The 19,927-nt window shown below is 38.2% G+C and overlaps 1 protein-coding gene across 12 annotated transcripts in view; it reads left to right on the top strand.

Moving 5' to 3' along the window:
* The window catches only part of Cspp1 (centrosome and spindle pole associated protein 1), a 136,864-nt gene extending 117,968 nt beyond the window's left edge, over positions 1-18,896 (top strand). For all 12 annotated transcript variants that reach the window (XM_074068567.1, XM_074068568.1, XM_074068570.1 and 9 more), the window contains 5 exons: positions 3,074-3,120; positions 4,483-4,546; positions 12,551-12,660; positions 16,118-16,256; positions 18,053-18,896. In XM_074068567.1, coding sequence (XP_073924668.1) covers positions 3,074-3,120; positions 4,483-4,546; positions 12,551-12,660; positions 16,118-16,256; positions 18,053-18,264 — 572 coding nt within the window. In that variant the 3' untranslated portion in view covers positions 18,265-18,896. The remainder of the gene's footprint in view (positions 1-3,073; positions 3,121-4,482; positions 4,547-12,550; positions 12,661-16,117; positions 16,257-18,052) is intronic.
* Positions 18,897-19,927: the final 1,031 nt, after the last annotated feature.

Raw genomic sequence — 19,927 nt, 5'->3', positions numbered from 1 at the left:
TTTAAGTCATCAGAGTAGCTCAGTCTCTAACTCCACTTGGCAGCAAACTCCCAAAGCCACCTGATAGCTCCTGGAACCTGAGCATCTTGCCAACCATGGGCCTCTGTGTTCTGTTTCTGTGGTGAATCCGTAGGCAATGGGGTTTGCTCTGGGCAGGGAGGGCAGAGCCACCAACCATTGTGTTCTTCACTCCCCAAGCTCCTGGATGCTTAATCTTCATCCGCCCATCTCCCTCTCCACAACTACCTCTTGTAGCCATCTCTTTTCTGACATCAGAGCCTGGTGTTCCAAGACTGCTTGAGCTGTGATTGCTCATTGTTTTGAGACTGAATTGCTCAGTCTCAGACACCTGGCCTCAGAAACTTCCTGCCAATAGGCAGCTCCTGGAACCTGAGCACTCTGTCAGCCAGCCATAGGTTCTATGCTGTTTCCAAAAATGATCCTCAGGCAATGAAACTTGGTCTCACCAGGGAGTGCAATGCCACTGACCACTGTACCGTTCACTTCCTGAGCTCTTGGTTGATTGAACTTCTCAGCTACCACCGTCTTCTTGTGACCTGACCATCTCTGTTCCAGACATGGCAATCTGGTGTCCCAAGACTCCCTGAGCTGCTATTGCTGGTTTTCAGGTTTCCAAGAAACTCAGTTTTGGACAGTGGATCCTCTCTCAAGATGACACCTCACCACAGCTCTCAGAGATTTGGGGAGTGAAAGAATGCTTTCTTTTCCAACACTAACATGTCATGCCAGGGGAGTCACTGTCCCACCAAATTCCCTGCATTTAGGTTTAAAGTTTGCAGGAGGTATGGGATTGTCCCACCACTAGTTCTGCCAGTCTGCCACCAAGGCCACCTCACTTACCTTTGGTGGAGGTTTTGGCTTCCCCTCCTGCTGGGGGATCTGGGGGCCTGGAGCTGACATTTATTTCCTAATTTTTTCTGTTACCTTTGTGTTTCTCTGTACTTTTCAGCTGTCCTGTCCCTTTCTGTGGTTCCCAGTGCACTCTTTCCCTGTCTCTTCTGAATATAATCTTTCCTTTGTTTCTCCCACTCTTCTCATTCATGGAGTCAGTTGGAGAAAGCTTCCTGGCCATGATCTTGCCCCTCTTTTTTTTTTGTTTTTGTTTAAGTTTTGATATGACATAAATTCTGTAAATCATCAGACTGGGCTAAATATTTTTACATAATCATCCAGTGAACATATACTTATGGAGTAAATATGCTGACCTTTATCTGCAGGATATGGTGATGAACCAAAATGGCGACTGTTCTCAAGGAGCTTTTACTCTGTTGGAGAACTTAGATGCCAAATAAGTATAAGTATGATGAATGCTGAAAAAGGGAAATCTAAATGTAGGGTTCCCTGGAATGTGTAGCTGGGATAGGCATTGGGGTGGGTAGGTATCTAGAATAATGGAGTTAGTCAGAGGACAACTGTGGTCACATCCATGTATGCATGACCCCACACGTATATCTCACCCATTTTGTCAGCCTTCTGGCCATTGAGGGTGACCAAAGAAAATGAGTCATAGGCACATAACAATCAGATAAGAACAGGAGAGATGGTCCTGCTAGTTACTTTTATGAAAGTTTAAGACCACACCTTTGCAAGCCATTCTGGCTTATAGAATTTGAGCAATTTTTTTTTTGACCTCATAAGGCAGTATTACATGAGTAAATGGTATAACACTGTAGGCCCAGATCACGGATCAAGATTTGGATAAACATTTTTATAGTGTACATCTTCTCTCCATCCGGTACAGAATTTTCAAAATATGTCTGTTCCTTTTATACACCTACTTTTAAATTTATTTACTTATTTATTTTGGTGGGTCAGGGGTTTGAACTCAGAGCTTCATGCTTGCAAAGCAGGCGCTCTACCAGTTCAGCTATTCCTCCAGTCCATTATTTTTGAAGTTTTTTTTGTAAATTGGATTGCTTTTTATTTATTTTGGGGGTACTGGGGTTTGAGAAGAGGTTTTGGTTTTTTTGTCTTTTCTTTTTTGGTGCTGGGATCGAACCCAGGTCCTCACGCATGCTAGGCAAGCGCTGTACCACTGAGCTACATCCCAGCCCTGGTACAGAATTTTTAGTAACAGCTCTATATATCACCCTGTGATTGCAGAATTATCCAAATGATATAATTAAACAGCATATCATCTGGAGGGCAAAGAGATACAAGCATTTTTAACTTTTATACATAGTGTGGTGGCATTTTTTTAAGAAGTCTCAAATGATGATCTGATCTTGTAAGACCGTGGCAATTTAGGCTGATAAGGACAAAAGTAGTTCCCAGGTGGATACAGGTACATTTTAACACTGAGGGTATCAATCCCCCATAAAACCCCCCAACTTTCAGTAACACTATGATGATGTAATTTATAAAAATATCTATATAAATAGTCATAAAGATAACTGTAAAATGTTTTGAGAAAGAATATGGGCATCATTGGCAGCGTCTTTATTCAGTATCTAAAAAGGAAAAAATGTACTCTTTGGATGAACACATAGGAAGCCTGGTCAAATTGGAGAGGCCATGGGATACCTGACCCATAATCATTGCCCCTGGTACCAGGCAAAGAAATTCTAGGTGCCTAGAATTTAACTCACTTCAGTTCCCTGTTTAACTCCACTCAGTAGCTTTCTACACGTGCTACAGAAGTATGGCAGAAGATAGTAAAGAATCCTGCATTGACAAGTTTTTCTTTCTTTGTCATTTTAAATTTCATGATGAATTTTATTTATATATTTATTAATGTGAATGGAAAATTTTTATCCAACTAGAATATATTCAGGGTTATATTTTAATAAGCAAGTAGTATTCTAAGAATACTGTGAAGTACAGTAGATGAAAAGTAATTTCCAGTAGAGAGCTAGTCATAAAAGATATTCTGGAATTTATTTTTGTTTTGTTTTGTTTTTTTTGGTGGAACTGGGGTTTGAACTCAGGTCTTCATGCTTTTAATGCAGGTTGCTTCACCACTTGAGCCATACCTCCAGTTCTAGAATTTATTTTTAATTATTAAACATTTCCTAAACTTTTAACCTTGCTTTTGTTCTCCATTTTACTACAGTTTACTTAGACGCCATCCCAAGTGCTAAAATACGAGAGTACAGAAAGGTAAGCAGCCAGTTCTAATTTTAGATTTTGGGGAACAAAAATTTGTAGAAATTGATAAATGAGTATTCTAAAATTTGAATTCTCCAGGATTACTGTTAAGAAAATTTAAGTTTTGTCTCATCAGTGCTGTGAGTATCTAGAAAAGTATTAGTATGATATGTAGAGAAAACATTGTAAGGCACTGATGGAGTAGCTCAAGCGGTAAGAGAAAACATTGTAAGAATAAGGCTCCAGTGCTAGGCTGTTTGAGTTAGTCTCTTTTTAGCTGTGTGATTTTTTTTTTGGCGGGGAGGGGCATGTTATTTAATCTCTTTGCCACAGTTCCTAATATCTGTAAAATGAAAATGATAGTACGTATCTCTGAGGATCGCTACAAAGATTAAGTTAACATTTGTATTGTACTTGCATTTAAAAAGTCTTTAAAGTAGGGCCTGGCCCATATTGAGTAGAGGGTTTTCTGTTATTACTATTAGCAGTAGTAGGAGTCTAATGTAAGTATGGTGAAAGAAAATAAGGGGATAGAGACTAATAACTATCACTCTTATCCCTAGGAGAGGATATTTGAGCATAAAGGGAAGCAGTGAGCCATATTCATTCAATAAATATTTGTCGAATACTTCCTGTGGATTGGAAAGTACTGGGGTGGGAGGGCTTAAAGTTTGAAATACAGTGGATCCTCATCAAAGAGGTAACCTTTAAATAAGGAGGGTGGGGTGGCCATGGGAAATATGAGTTGCCTCTCATTTGGAAATGCAGTATAATAAGGCAAATGCTGGCATTATTTTTTCACTACTATATGTCTCACCATATCTGTTCTGTGTCATCTTGGCAATTACTGTGCATAGGGCTATCATTATCTAAGGCATGGCTTCCCTTCCCCATGGGATATAATTCACTTTTGTATCTATCCTCAGTTTCTGGCACAGAGCAATTAGTAAATGTAATACACAAATTTACTGAAAAGATGAGTGAATTTCAGCAATGCTTTAAAGACTTAATGTTTAAATTCATTGCCTCATATTTATATTTCATCAGCAATAATGAGATCCTTTTGTTTGACTTAACTGTAAGAGGGCAGTAAAGAGTGGAGTTGAGTAAATTTCTGCTTACCATAATTTCAAGCCTAGAGAGCTCAAGTTGTTCTGTTGCCTTCAGTATCTTGGTGAGGGTTGTACATAGCAAGGCTTTCCAATTTTTCTGGGTACTGGAATGTAGTGTTAGGAGGAAACAGTTTTATCTCTCCCCATCTTCTTTTGCTTTTTTGGGGACCAATTATAGAAACTTATACTGTCTCTTAGTGTAACTTTGTTTTTCTATACAGAACTAATAAAAATAGCCATTAATGTATGATGTTTCTTTTAGCCCAGAGATGACACTAATGATTTCTTCAAAAATTCATTATTGGAATCTGATAGTGCTTTTATTGGTAAGTACTGTTTATTTTAAGTTACTAGTTACATTATTAATTATTAAACAATATTTATATTTAAGTGCCTTTATATTTACAAAATTTGTACTATATTGTGAAAGATGATAAAAATACTGCTTTATTATCTTAATGAGTAATCATCAAATATAGCTAATAAACTTTTCAAAATAAGAATTACAAAAGTGAATTTTAAAAGTCATAGGAATAGTCCACATAAAAACCTGTATATGAATGTTCATAACAGCTTTATTTGTAACAGCCAGAAACTAGAATCAGCCCAGATGTCCTTCCACAGGTAAAATGGCTAAAGAAACTCTGATATGTACATACCATGAAATACTGCTCAGCAATAATAAGGAACCACCTATTGAAATACTCAGTAACTTGGATGACTCTTTAGGCTGAGCAAAAAAGCCTACTCTAATAAATTATACGCTGTATGAGTCCACTTTATTTTGTAAAAGATAACATTCAGAAATTGAGAACATTCTAGAGGTTGCCATGTGTTAGGGTGAGGAGTGTATAGTTAAAAAGGGCAGTGTGAGGGATTCCTGTGGTTTTGGAACTGTTTAATACCTTGATTATGGGAATTAATAACAAATGTAAAACAGATGATACAATTATGTAGAGCTTACAGACACACAAATAAGTGCAAGTAAAACTAGAGACACTTGAATAATATCAGTGGATTGTATTAGTGTCAATGTCCTGGTTGTAAGATTGTACTGTAGTTTTTATAAAATGTTACCATTGGGGGAAATTAGGCCAAGTGTATAAGGGCTATTATGCCTATGCATCTATAATTATCTTAATATTTCAGTTTAAAAAAGTCATAGGAATATTTAGATAGATATATAGTAGACAATACGAAGGTACCTGGGGATTCTTTTTCTTAAGTACTCTTATAATTTGTGAACTCTGATCACACGCATTATTGCCATCCTAGAACCATTAGGAAATCATCTCTAATATATATAAGTTAATTTCATTCCAATTAAATTTTCATGTCACAGAAATGCCAGATTAGGTTCTATTTCTGTCTTAGTGTTTTACTACTTTAAATGAGATTTTCCTTTCTAAGGAAGTTAAATTGAAGAGCGTATATAAAGATAAAACAAGAGGAGAGAGATGGGAAGATAGCTCATCTATGGAGGCAACAGGGAAATGGGACCTGTTCTTCCTAACAATGAACATAGCCTAGGTCACTCAGAATGGCGTGTTGGAATATTTCATCACACTGGACCTTATACTAGAGACCAAAGTACAGCAGTCGGTCTTTTTGGTTGATGGTCACTAAATGTCCCATACTCTTGGCTGTGTTATCATTGCTCTGGTAACTACTTTTTTAAAATAATTTTTTACATTGTGATAAAATATACATGAAACATATTTTTCAATTAAAGTATCAGTTCAGTAGCATTGAGTACATCCACATTGTCATGCAGTCATTTCTGCCATCCATCTCCATAACTCTTCATCCTCAAAATTGGGGCTCTTCATATGAAACAATAATTCCCCATTCCTCTGTCCCCCTGGCCCTGGCACCTACCATTCTACTTTCCATCTTCATGCATTTGACAACTCTAGGACCTCATTTAAGTAGAATCAGTCTTTGTCCTTTTGCATCTGGTTTATTCCACTTAGCATAATGTTGAAGGTTCAATCATGTGTAGCATGTGTCAGATTCCTTCTCTCCCTCTTTTTAAAGACTGTACATATGTACCACATTTTAGTTATCCACTCATCTATTAAGAGACACTTGAAATGCTTCTACTCTTTAGCTGTTGTGAATAATGCTACTATGAACATGGGTGTATAGGTATCTATTTGAATCATTGCTTTCAATTCTTATGGGCTTGAACTCAGAGCCTGCATCTTGAGCCACTCCACCAGCCCTTTTTGACTTAAGTATTTTCAAGATAGGGTCTTGTGAACTATTTGCCTAGGCTGACTTCGAAACTGTAATCCTCCTGTTGTTGGTCTCCTGAGTAGCTAGGATTACAGGTATTTGCCACCGGTGCCCGGCAAGTATATTGTTTTCTGTAGTAGTTGTAACATTTTACATTCCTGCCAAAGTGCTGCACAAGAGTTCTAACTTGGGCTGGTGGAGTGGCGCAAGTGGTAGAGAGCCTGACTAGTGAGCATGAGGCCCTGAGTTCAAACCCTAATCCCACAACCTACACCTCCCCCCACAAAAAAGAGTTCTGATTTCTTCACATCTTCACCAACACTTGTTCCTTTCTCCTTCTCAGTTCTCCATTCCCCCCACCCTTCTTCTTCTTCTTCTTCTTTTTTATACTAATGATCCTTATAGGTGTGAGGTGGTATCCATCATGTTTTGTGCACTTCTGTATTAGTGATGTTGAATGTCTTCTCATGTGTTTGTTGAAAATTTACACATCGTCTTTGGAGAAATAGCTATTCAAGTCTTTGGCCAATTTTTAATCATTTTGTTTTGTTATTGACCTATAGGAATTCTTTATAATATATTCTGGGTATTAACCTTCTATTAGACACATTATTTGGAAATATTTTTTCCATAGTGGATTGCCCTTTTATTCTATAGATTGTGTACTTTGATGAATGGAAGTCCTTAATTATATAACACAGTCCAATTAATGTCTTCCTTTTCCTATGCTTTTGTTATCATTTTTTAAGAAGTCATTGCCAAATCCAAAGTCATAAAGCTTTCCTATTATGTTTTCTTCTAAGAGTTTTATGGTTTTAAGCCTTTTACTTTTAGGTCCCTAACATCTGAGTATAAAAATACATGAGGCAGAAACTGATGGAAATACAGGGAGAAACAGATGAGTCCACCCATTATGTTTGGAGGCCTAAACACGCCCAAGCTGATAGAAAGTTAGTAAGAATATAAACTTGAGGATCTCATCAATCATCTGGATATAATGGACATCTGTAGACTACTTCAGTCATCAGCAAAACATGCACTCTTCTCAGGCACACATTGAATACTCACCAACATGTGACTACATTCTGAGCCATAAATCATGCCTTAACACATTTAAAAGGACAGAAATAATCCAGTGTCCATTCTCAGGCCACCATGGAAAAAACTGAGAAATCAGTTAACAGAAAGATAGCTGGAAAACCCCCAAATACTTGCATACAGTACTTCTAAATAATACATGAATCAAAGCAAAACAAAAATCTCATGATGAATTAAAAAATATTTTGAGCTGAATGAAAATGAAAATACAACTTAACCAAAATTTGTGAGATGCAGAGGAAGTAATGCTTAAAGGGAAATTTTAACACTGAAGCATATTTTAGAAAAATATAAAGATCTAAAATCTATAATCTGACCATCCATATCAGGAAACCTCAGAGAAAGAAGAGCAAGTTAAATGCAAAGTAAGCAGAACAGAGGAAATAATAAAAGAGCAGAAATCAATGAATTTTAAAACAGGAAATCAATATAGAAAAATCAATGAATCCAAGAGCTCTTTCTGTGAGAGAAACAGTAAAATCGACAAGCCTTTACCCAACCTAGAAAAAGAGAGAAGATACAATTAAGTAAAAAAGATATGAGTTACTAATATCAGAAGTAAAAGACAGTATAGCTCCTCTGGATATTGAAAGAATGCTGTCCGTAAACAGAGAAGATAGTTATAGTTCTTCTTTCTTAATCAGTCAGTATACCTTTAATTTTCTTTCCTTCTTGCTATATTGTACTAGCTAGGATTTCTAATACAATGTCATAAAGTGAAGGACATTCTTGCCTTGTTCCTGATCTTAGCAGGAAAGCTTTTGTTTTCTCATCGTTAAGTATGATGTTAGCTTTAGTCTTTTTTTTAGTTTTGCAGATGTCTCTTATCAACTTGATAAGCTTTCCTGCTAAGATTGAGAAGCAAGAAATATAATTGTCCTTTCTGTTCATTGACGATGTAATTTTCTGTAGAAAATCTAAAGGAATCAACATAAAAAACTCCTGGAAAACACAGTTAGAGGAAGGATAGTATACATAGTCATTTTTATATGTGCCATCAATGAACAAAGTGAATTTGATATTAATAATGCAGTATTATTTACATTACCCCCCAAAAGATCACTGGGCTATAAAGCTAACAAGCAAGATTTATATAAGGAAAACTAAAGAATTCTGATGAAAGAAACTGAAGAACTGAATAAAAAGAGAGGCAGTCTTGTTCATGGATAGGAAAACACCCAGTGTTGTTATCACTTCTTGCCAATTTAATCTCTATATTAAAAGTAAATTCTAATCAAAAATATTGTGTGGATATTGATGAACTGATTCTAAAGTTAATATGAAGAGGCAAAGAGCCATAAAAGTCAAATATATAGTGTTGAAAGAGAGCAAAGTTGGTATACTGTCCAACTGTGTTGGGCAGCTTTCTGGCACTGTAACAAATGCTGGAAGTAAATCTATGTAAAAAAGTTTATTTTGGCTCACAGTTTTGGAGGTTCCAGTTCATGATCAGGTGGCCACATTGCTTTTAGGCGTTTGGGGTGGAGGCAGCACATCATGACTGAAATGCAAAAGAGAAGATAAGCATGATATTGGTGAAAAAATAGACATATAGATCATTGTAACAGCATAGACAGCCCAGACACCTACATAAATATACTCAGCTGGCTGGACATGGTTGTTCACATCTATATTCCCAGCTATTTGGGAGGCAGAGACCAGAATATTGCAGTTTGAAGCCAACCTGGGCAAAAGTTAGAAGCCCTATCTCAAAAACAAGCCAGGCATGGTGTTTAACACCTATAATCCCAGTTACTTGGGAGGCAAAGGTAGAAGGATCAAAGTTCAAGGCCAACCTGGGCAAAATTACCACAAGACCTTACCTGAAAAACAAAGCAAATGGATTGGGGACCATGGTCCAAGTGGTCAAGTGGTAGAGCGCCTGTTTAGCAAGGATTAGGCCATGTTAGTTTAATCCCCAGTGCCACACACAAAAAGTACACACACCCCTATATTGTATCTATCTATATGTATGTATGTTTATATATGTATATGATATATATGTGTGTGTATATATAGTCAGCTGATCTTTGACAAATGATCAGAGGCAATACAATGGAGACAAGATTTTCTTTTCCAACAAACAGTGCTAGAACAACTGGACAGCAACATGTAAAAAAACCCATAAATCCAGACAGAATAGATCTAAATGTAAAATGCAAAACTATAAAACTCCTCGAACATAACACAAGAGAAAATCTGTATGACCTTAAGTTTGTTGATAACTTATCCAGGTATGTCACCAAAGGCACTGTCATTGAAAGAAATAATCAATAAGCTAGGATTATATGTGAATGAAAAGCATTTCTGGGGATGTGGCTTGATAGTAGAGTATTTTCTTACCACGCATAAGCCTTGGGTTCAGTCCCCTGCACCATGTAAAAAATTAGGTTAAATTAAAAACTTGTGCTCTGCAAGGTACTTTCAAGGGAATGAGAAGACAGGACACAGAGTAAGGAAATATTTGCAAAAGACATGTCTAATAAAAAGCTGCTATAGAGACTATACAAAGAACTCAGCAATAAGAAGAAAGCAACCTAATTAAAGATTGGTAAAAGATTCACACACCAAAGGCGATAAGGCAAAGCCAGTCCTTGTTCTTAGAAGGTACGTGCTAAAGTATTTAGGGAGGAAGTGCCATGAAATGTACGCCATACTGGCTCAACAAAAGGAAGTAAATAACATCATCTCCACATACATAGAGGAAATCAGTAAAAACAAGGAAGATACACAACTGACAAATAAGCATATGAAAAGGTGCTTATCATTGTATGTCACTATGATTTGTAAATTAAAATGAGATACTGCTGTACACCTACTTGCATAGGCAGCATTCAGGGCACTGACAATACCACATGCTGATGAGGAGAGGAAGCAGCAGGAACTCTAATTACTGGTGGGAATGCAGAATGGTACAGACACTTTGGAAGACAGTTTGTTATAAAAATAGACATTTTTACCCTTCTGTTCAGGATTGTGTTCTTGGTATTTACTGAAGGGAGTTGAAAACTTACATCCATCAGAAACCTGTACATGGATGTTTATAGCAGCCTTATTCATAATTGCCAAGACTCGGAAGCAACCATAATGCCCTTCAATAGGTAACTGGATAAACCATGGAAGACCCAGATGCTGGAATATTATCCAGTGCTAAAAGGAAATGAGGTATTAAGTTATAACATGGAAGAACTTTAAATGCTTATAAGTGGAAGAAGTCAATCTGAAATGGCTGTATAGTGTACAAATCCAACTATTTTATATTCTGGAAGAGGCAAAACTGAAGAGAGTAAAAGGGTTAGTGGTTGCCAAGTGTTCGGAGAGAGGGAGGGATGAGCTCAGAGGAGTTTCAGGGCAATGAGAACTATTTTGTGTAATACAAGAGTGGTAAATACATGCCATTCTACATTCATTGAAGCCCTAACGTAGACTGTGGACTTCGGATGATAGTGATGTGTCAGTGTAGGTCCATGGATTACAGAGATGTGCCATTCTGGTGAGGGATGTTGGTACTGAGGAGGCTGTGCTAGCCCAGGGGCAGGGAACACTGTACCTTGTACTTAGTTTTGCTGTGAACTTAAAACTACTCTACATGGATAAATGCTACTTTAAAAATGAATCAGTGATGGCACATGTAAAGAACTCACAAAACTTATTTTGGAATTGTAGAAAGCCCCATGTCTCAGTAAATAAAATGTAGTTATTCCTGGGTGGTGTTGTTGTTGTGAGCTATACAGTACAAATTTTGAAGAACGTACAGTCGATGGTAACGTAGGAGTCAGTCCCCACTCTTCAGGTGCAGGCTACAGTATTCAGGGAGGAAGCGCCATGCTGTTTGCGCCATTCTGGTTTAGCAAAGTAGCTTAACAGAAGGAAAGAAGCAACACCATCTCCCAAATATCCAAAGAGGTTGATAGAATAACAAGTCGTGATTCTAGGTATTCATTTTATTATTGCAACTTTGCTCTAGGTTTAATTTTTTTCAAACAGAAGAATTAAGGGGGAAATTCTAAGTCAAATTATAGTCAAATAAGTTATTTAACCCAATTGAATGGTCATAATAAGTTTTTAAAAAACCCCACTAAATACCAAGTGTTGGTGGGTTGGAGGGAACTGGGACATTTTTACAATCTACAATAGTATTTTTTTTTTGGTGGTGGTACTGAAGTTGAACTCAGGGCCTAAATCTTGCTAAGCAGGCATTCTATTATTTGAGCCACTCTGCCAGCCATGTGTGTGTGTATGTGTTGGGAATTTTCAAGATAGGGGCTCTTGAGCTGTTCACTTGGGCTGGCTTTGAACTGTGATCCCCCTGATCTCTGCCTCCTGAGTAGATAGGGTTATAGGCGTGAGCGACTGGCGGCTGGTGGTACAGCCATTTTTAAAAGTGATTTGGTTAGTTACTCAAAATGCTGAACAAAGTTACTATTCCTATCCAGCAATTTCATTCCTAGATATAGTCCCCATGAAACCATATGTCCACAAAGACTTGTTCTTGATGCTGTTGGGGGTTTTATTCATAAGCACCAACATTTACAATGTCCATCAACTGGTAAATGCGTAGCTGGAATGTGATGTCGCCATACGAGAAAGTGCTATTCAGCAACAAAATGGAATTGCTAATTCATTGTACAGGGTAGATGAATCTCAAACACATACTGCTCAGTGAAAGACACAGGATTATGCTGTAGAATACCATTTATATGAAATGTTAGGTAAGGTAAATCTTGCGAATAGGGAGGACTGGCCTGCTGCTGGGAAGTAGTTACCATTAGGCATGAGGGAGCTGTTCGCAGTGATGGGAGTGTTCTAGATTGAATTAGTGATTATACAACTCTGTAAATTTGCTAAAAAATCATTGAATTGTGTATGTGTGTAGTGGGATACTTTATGATATGTAAATAACATCATCATAAAATGATTTAAAAATAGGCTCTTTTTAGCTCTGGTCGGTATTTGAAATGGTGTAAGACTTCTTTCTTGTGTGGCCTGTTTAGGTGCTTATGGTGAGACGTATCCTGCCATTGAAGATGATGTCCTCCCTCTGTCATCACAGCTGCCCTCTGCAAGGGAGCGCAGGAGGAACAAATTGAAAGGACTGGACATTGTATGTATGAGGTGTCTTTTTTCCCTTTCTGGTTTGGAAGAGTTGAGGGGTCTGGGTTCCAACCCATGCTAAACTTACATGATCCGATAAAGAAAGAGCACTTGATTTGAAAATGAAGTGAACATGAGCTCAGTCTGCATTCTACCACCAGTTATCTTGATCACCTTGTAGCTCATTGAACTTTGCTGCCTTGTCTTCAAGTTACTGTTCTCTTACCTCTTGGGGTGGATGTAGAAGCCCTGTAACTGGCATAGAAGTCTCTGCCCTATAAATGTTAATTCATCAGCCTCATCTTCGTGCTTCCCCTACGAAATAGGTGGGTTTCAGAGAAGGTACAAGAAGCAACTGTTACATACTCATAACAACCTATGATATATGACATCCACTCCATTTTGGCCAAGTGACTCACCCACAGCCAAATAGGCAAGACTGAGATTCAAGCCCATGTTCTCTTCACTCCACAGGTTTATAGTATAGCCAATGCAAAGTACAGGCATTGGGGCATTCAGCACCAGTGTCACTTCCTCATTGGGCAAACAACTTTGGGCGGTTCCTTAAACTCTGTATATCTTTCTAGATGACATATAGTTAGATTATGTGTGTGAAGCATGTAGCACTGAGCAAAGTCTGCAGGAAGTTCCCAACAAATAAAGAGGCCGCTGTTAATTAGTATTATTGCAAGTACTGTTTTACCAGGTGGCAGAAACTCGTTGCCTGACTCAACCACTCATCTGCTTTGGTTTAATTTGTCTATAGATTTGCTTTTCTGGACAGTTCATATAAATGAGATCATATGATATGTGATCATTAGTGACTGGTCATGTTACGGCATGTGTCGTGTAGCATGCTGATTTCTCTTTACTGTTAAATATAAATATAATAATATTGTTAAATATAAATATAATATTGCATACACTTTATGTATAGTCCACATTTCATTTACCCATTCAACATGTGGTAGACACTTGGGGTGTATTAATGATTAATACTGCCATTAATATTCATGTATAAATTTTTTTTTCTTCTCATCTGAATATATACCTAGAATTGTTAAGTGGTCACTGTGTATTTAGCATTTTGAGGAATTACCAGACTTTTCCAAAATAGCTGCATCATTTTACCTTATACTATATATCCCTTTTCACAAACATTTTACATTTCTAGCAGTGTAAGAAGGTTCCATTTCTAGTTTCTCCACATCCTGGCCAGCACTTATTGATGGCTGTGGTTGACTATAGCCATCTAATGAGTGTGGTTTTGAATTGCTTTTCTCTGATGATATCCTTTTTAGCCAGTTGTAGATCTTCTTTAGAAATATGTCCATTCAAATTCTTTGCCAGCTTTTAAAACTGTACTGTTTTATTTTGATACTTGAGTTCCTTATTGGCCACAGATGCCTGAAGTGCCTTAACTGGTCAGTGGGAATTTCTGAGAGTAAAACTAGAAACCATGTTGATGATTGTGCAGGAAACCAGAGGGTTATTTTCATTTCTTTACAACCATCCATACAGGCTGGTTCCCTCATTTAAGTGCCAAGGCTGAATGCTGGTATAGAAACTGATTCCTATTTGTGAGTCCATAGGACACATGTCCCCTAAGTTCAACTCCCCAGGTCATATTTCCTCTCCACAGCTGTCCCATGGGGCATCTCTGCTCCATTTCTTTTTGCATCCACACTGAAACCATGGTTTCTGGTTTCATTTCCAAGGGTCCAGAGGAAAGCACATGACATACAGGTTCAACTAGGCAAGTACACAATAGCGGCAGAATTCTGCTCTGATAACCATCTGGGTTATAGATTGCCCCATAGCAACTGGGCTCCAGGTTATAGGATGCTTGCTTACCACAGTAAATGCAGGTGAAGGTAAAGCTCCAGATTTTCTTAGGGGGTCTTCAGGACTACAGGATCTCTACCAGGGCAAACCTTCCCTCATACAGAGTAAACCTGCTTGCCAGAGAAGCAGGGTAGCTCCATGCTTAACTGGCTTATCCTAGCAGTGTGGTGCAGCAGGTTTTCCAAGGTAGATGTGGAGATGCCTTTTCCATAGCAGTGAATGTGGTGAGCTGAGAGTCCCTGATCCCACAATGTTTGAAGTCCAGGATCTGGAGTGTCTGCAGCTTTCACCAGCAGAACTCATAGAGGCTTAGGCCTTAAATGGGTCATTCTGATGCCACTAAGGTACAGATGTTTCAGGCGATGGATGCTTGGGCAATGAGACAAGTGGTTCAGGTCTGATTGCAAGCACAGAGGACCTCTGTGGGGGTCATTAGGCCTCATGGCCTCATCCTTCACTAGGCTCTGCCTTGTCAGCTCCCCGAGTGTGGGTGGGGCCCGGATGCTCATCCTGATGAGTGTGTAGGGAAAGGATTCAGATCTGAATCGCGTGGGCAGGGCACTCTTAAATTCAGCAGGCCAGGCAGTGACTCTATGTCTGGGATTCTGCCCGGTTCATTTTCAAATTGGGTGTTATGTTCTTAATGTTGTCCCTTTTTTTTGGCATTTGAACTCAGGGTCAGGGCTTCATGCTTACTAGGCAGGTGCTCTATCACTTGAGACAAGTCCTTTTTTTTGTGTTGGGTATTTTTGAGATAGAACCTTGCTTTTTGCCTGGGTTGGCCTTGAACGGTGATCCTCCTGATCTCTGCCTCCTGAGTAGCTAGGATTACAGATGTGAGCCACTGGCACCCAGCAGGAAAATTCTTTGATGCATTCTGGCTATAAATTAAATGTATGATTTACAAATGTTTTCTTCCATTTGATGAGTTATCTTTTTTTTAAACCTTCTTAATGGTATCCTCTGAAGCATAGTTCTAAAAGTTTGATGAGGTGCAACGTATCAATCTTTTTTATCACTTAGACTTTTGATGTTTTGCCTAAGAAACCATTGCCTAACCCAAAATCGTGAAGATTCACTTGTTTTCCCTTACAGTTTTTGTTCATGTTAGACTTGTGATATACTTTGTTAATTTTGCATGTGACGGGAGGTGTAGGGACCAAAGATCATTCTTTGCATGTGGACATCCAGTTGTTCTGATACCATTTGTGTAAAAGACTCCCTCCTATCCACCCCCCATTGCATTTTGTTGGCACCTCACTGAAAAATACAAGGATTCATTTCTGGATTCTTCTCTTCTGTTGTTCAGTGTCTATCCTTTTCCAGTACCACATGATCTGATCACTTAGGCCCTGCTCTTTCAGTTTTTTTCCTTGTGTGTCTTGTAATTCCCAAGCCATATCTAGTCTGGCAGCATTTGTGTCATCACAAATGCTGTACTTTATTCTTGATTGAAAGTTATCTGAGCCTGCACTGATACTCCTGGGAGTCAGAATATACATGAGTATTTTCATTTTATTTTGTTCTTCACAATGTACATTTATCAAGGCCAAGAACATATCTTTGATTCACTGATTCATTCTTTGTGTTAGTATTTCTAAAGTTCTTCCTTTTAACTACAGGACAACAGTCATCCTAATGTACCACCAGATGGTCTCTCTTTAAAATCTGTCTCCAGTGTAAATGTTGCTCATCTTAGAATGAGAAATGAGGAACGAATGCGAAAACTAAATGAGCTCCAGAATAAACCTATTAATACAGGTAAATGGCAAAACTTACTGGCTTGTAGCAAATTTTCTAGAACTTTTAAACTGGCTCACATGAAGTTTCACTAGGGAATGAGATTTCTTAAGTCCTTAGAGTTGTATGGTTTAAGACACTGTAACAGTTCTGCAAAACCAGATTCTTTCAACAGAGAGGGTACCCATTTAGAGTGGATTCTAAGCACGTAAACTCATTTTTGCGTATGAAATATATTCAGGCTTTGTTTTCAGCAGGGCAAATGCTGATTAGTATGGCATAGTAATTACCTACTGAAATGAAATTAACTTTAAGACTTGTCTTTTTAAAATAAATCAATTGTAATTTAGTGTTAAAAAGAAAATTTTTACCTGTTTGGCTTCCTGCACCATGGACAAAGCAAAATAGCATGTTGATACTTACTTTTGTAAGTCACAGCTGGTCTTCTCCTTATGAGTGGCCTTCAGTGACTTGCAGGTTGAACCTTGGTCATGGAGTATGTAAGGCATGACAGGTACTAAACCCCTCTGGCCAGCCTGTACCGTACTCTTTTTATATGTGATGCTATTAGTCACTGGGATAATGGGACAATTTTATATTAGTATTATTAACTTTAGCAAGTAGTTAAGTGGTATATTTGAACACTGTGGTCTGTTGAACTGATTGTAGTATTTTCCTAGTAGCAATAAAGTATTTTTAGATCCTACTGTATTCATATATTCTCTGTAAGTCAAAGGTGAGGTTATGTATTCTGATCGTGATAATTTCACACAGAATACTAACAGATGTGGCAAATTGAGTTAATAGTATTTTTCATTTCATATCATATCTGGAAGAATGTGGAATATTTTAGCTAAAAGCCATTTTTCTTTCAATGTGTACTGAGAACTCTTTTTCTTTAGTTTCCTTTAGAATAAACTGAACCAATACTTAATATAAATATTTGAGCAAAGATAGAGCATTTTAAGATTCTCCACTTTCACAAGGTTTTTGATGTCTAAACTGTTAACACTGTCCTTTCAAACAGGAGCTTTTTGGTACGATATGGATTGATTGCTCATTCACTGATTGCACATATCCCTTTTCTGGGCTAATCCTTCACAGACCAGGAGATGTAATTTTTTTTTTTTTTTAAAGAAATTGACATCACAGGGTAGGAAGACAGATTTTTCTATTACTATACCTAATAAGTCAAATACAAATATAAAGTTGAGTACAGCCAAATACAATTGATGAGACAAATTAAGAGCTATCTTTTTTATGGGTTCCCCCCCCCCCTTTTTGATGGTACTAGGGTTTGGACTCTATACCTTGCACTTGCTAGGCAGGCTCTCTACCACTTGAGCTGTGCCCCTAGCCCAAGTTACCTTTTTAGATTAGGAATTTGTAAGTAATTTTATCCCAACTAGACCTTTCCCCAAATGACTTAATTTGCATATAGCAGTGTCATTAGATGAGTATTCCTGAAACCTCATGAAATTAGATAAAAATTTTGTTTCATATATCTGTTGTTTTTTTCCTAAAGGTTAATACTTCTAGGCAATGTTTGGTAGACTCTCCTCTGATATGTTTAGAGTCCCTCTGGGTGCTATTGCCATGGAGTCAACTTAGTTGATCATTTGTTCCCCCCTCACAAATCTGGCCCCTTCCTGGGCCTCCTCTCCTACCTCTAAAGGGGTGGGGACAAGAGACCATCTGAACAGTACAATCCAGAACATAATATTGCGGGGAAATGCAGAGCTGTAATGGGCTGGACTACAGACATGTTCGTCACCTGCCACCTATGTTACTTGACTTCTGTCTCTTGCCTCTGGTAGATGACGAGAGTTCACTGGTTGACCCCGATGAAATCTTGAAACACATGGGTGATGATGGGTCAAACTCTGTAGCAACTGAGCCCTGGCTCCGCCCTGGTACCTCGGAAACGCTGAAACGCTTCATGGCAGAGCAGCTGAACCAGGAGCAGCAACAGGTTCCTGGAAAACCAGGCACTTTCACTTGGCAGGGCCTGTCTACTGCACATGGTTAAAATAAATCTCCACTGGACCCAGCAGTGCCTTTTCTAGTGAAAGGAATGTTAAATCTGTATCTTTACTAACAGGTCCTACTTTGGGCCCCTACTAGAAAGTTAGTTACTTATGTTCCATCTGTACATGTAAGTATTTTTCCATGATGATGTATATATGGCCATGACTGGTTTATATAGAACTGTATAGAATTGTTTTTGCACAATTTTGCTGTACATTAAGGGTGAATAATAACTCTTGTATTCAAACTACCATATGTGCATTATCTTAAATTCTACTGTCAAGATGAATGAAGTGTCTTTAACAGTACTGTAAAACCAGAATATTCTTTGCACATTTGCCATTGTTATCTCTGTTCAAAAGAATTTAGTAAATCTCCCGTAGCTGTGACTATTCAGTTGCTGTGTGATGAGGGACTCAAATGAGCTAGTTATTTTCATGTAATTTTGTAGCTATTGATTCAGTAGAAATTAAGGGACCTGTTAATTATTTCATTCCTGTGAGCCATGCACTAAATGTTACATCTTTTTGCCTCCATTTTATTTTTATGGCAATGAAAGGGCACAGCCTCAGTTACTAATTTATATGATTTAACTACTTCTATTAGAAATAAATTGTTGTATTTTTATTATCATCAGTGTCTGTTTCTTATTTTAACTGGAACTGAAGTTTCTAGAGGCTGAGGAACACGCCGAGGTAAAGGACACTGGAATCTTTACTCCACCACCGCAGACTCATGGATAAGTGAGTCAGTTTTTCTAATCACTAAGTGGTACTGCTGAAAGAAGATACATTCAAACTTTAGAAACTAATTCTTACTTGGATTAGAGCCTTCAGCATGCACCGTGACAGCCAATACCAACCCCTAGGCACTGCTTCTCCAGTGTTTCCAGGGACAAAATCAATGGAAGATTAGAAGGGTTTGTCACTTCTGAGAAATTTCTCTGTATTTCAAGTTTTGGCAACATGTAAGTTTTGTATTCAATTTTCTACCTTACTATTTATTATTATTAAAGGCTTTTCTTCTGCTGCTAGTATCTTAAAGAAGAAAGCTTTTGTCTGCCCTGAGGAGTATCCTGAGACTACAGATGGGCCAGGCTGTGCCAAGCACTTATCCCTCAGAGTGGAAGGTCCTGGTGCTTTCTAGCCATTGAGGCTGGGTGACCTTTAGCTCTAACATCCAGATGGGTTTGATCAGAGCCGTCTTACCAGTTACTGTTCAGTAACTATTATCTAAGGAGTGGAAGCAAAAACTGAATACACATCCTGGTTTTTAAACACAATCCTCTTAAATTAACTGACAAACTCCATTTTCTTTCTTGAGAGCTTGTTTGGAGGTTGTAGCAGGAAAGCACAGCTACTCGTATATCCTTGACTGAAGAACTGCCCTCCTTTATTGGGGATGGTGTCCTCTCTGAGCACACAGCTTCCGGAGGGACGCACATGGAATGTTGAGGGAGGGAGATACCTGCCTAGCTAGTCAGATCAGCCACACCAACCCTGGTGGTCATTGGGATGACAGATGTTGCAGCCAGATTGCCCTCACATCCCTCCATTTTCTTTTTTAATGCTGTGTACCACGTAACTTGACTCCTAGCCCACATACCACCACCATACCGCACCTCAAACTGCCCCAAAGAGAAATTTAGCTTTTTCTCTCAGTAT

This window comes from Castor canadensis, chromosome 3, assembly GCF_047511655.1.
Source record: "Castor canadensis chromosome 3, mCasCan1.hap1v2, whole genome shotgun sequence".
NCBI lineage: Eukaryota > Metazoa > Chordata > Mammalia > Rodentia > Castoridae > Castor > Castor canadensis.
The sequence above is the reverse complement of the archived record's forward strand: the minus strand, read 5'-3'. Positions and strand labels throughout refer to the sequence as shown.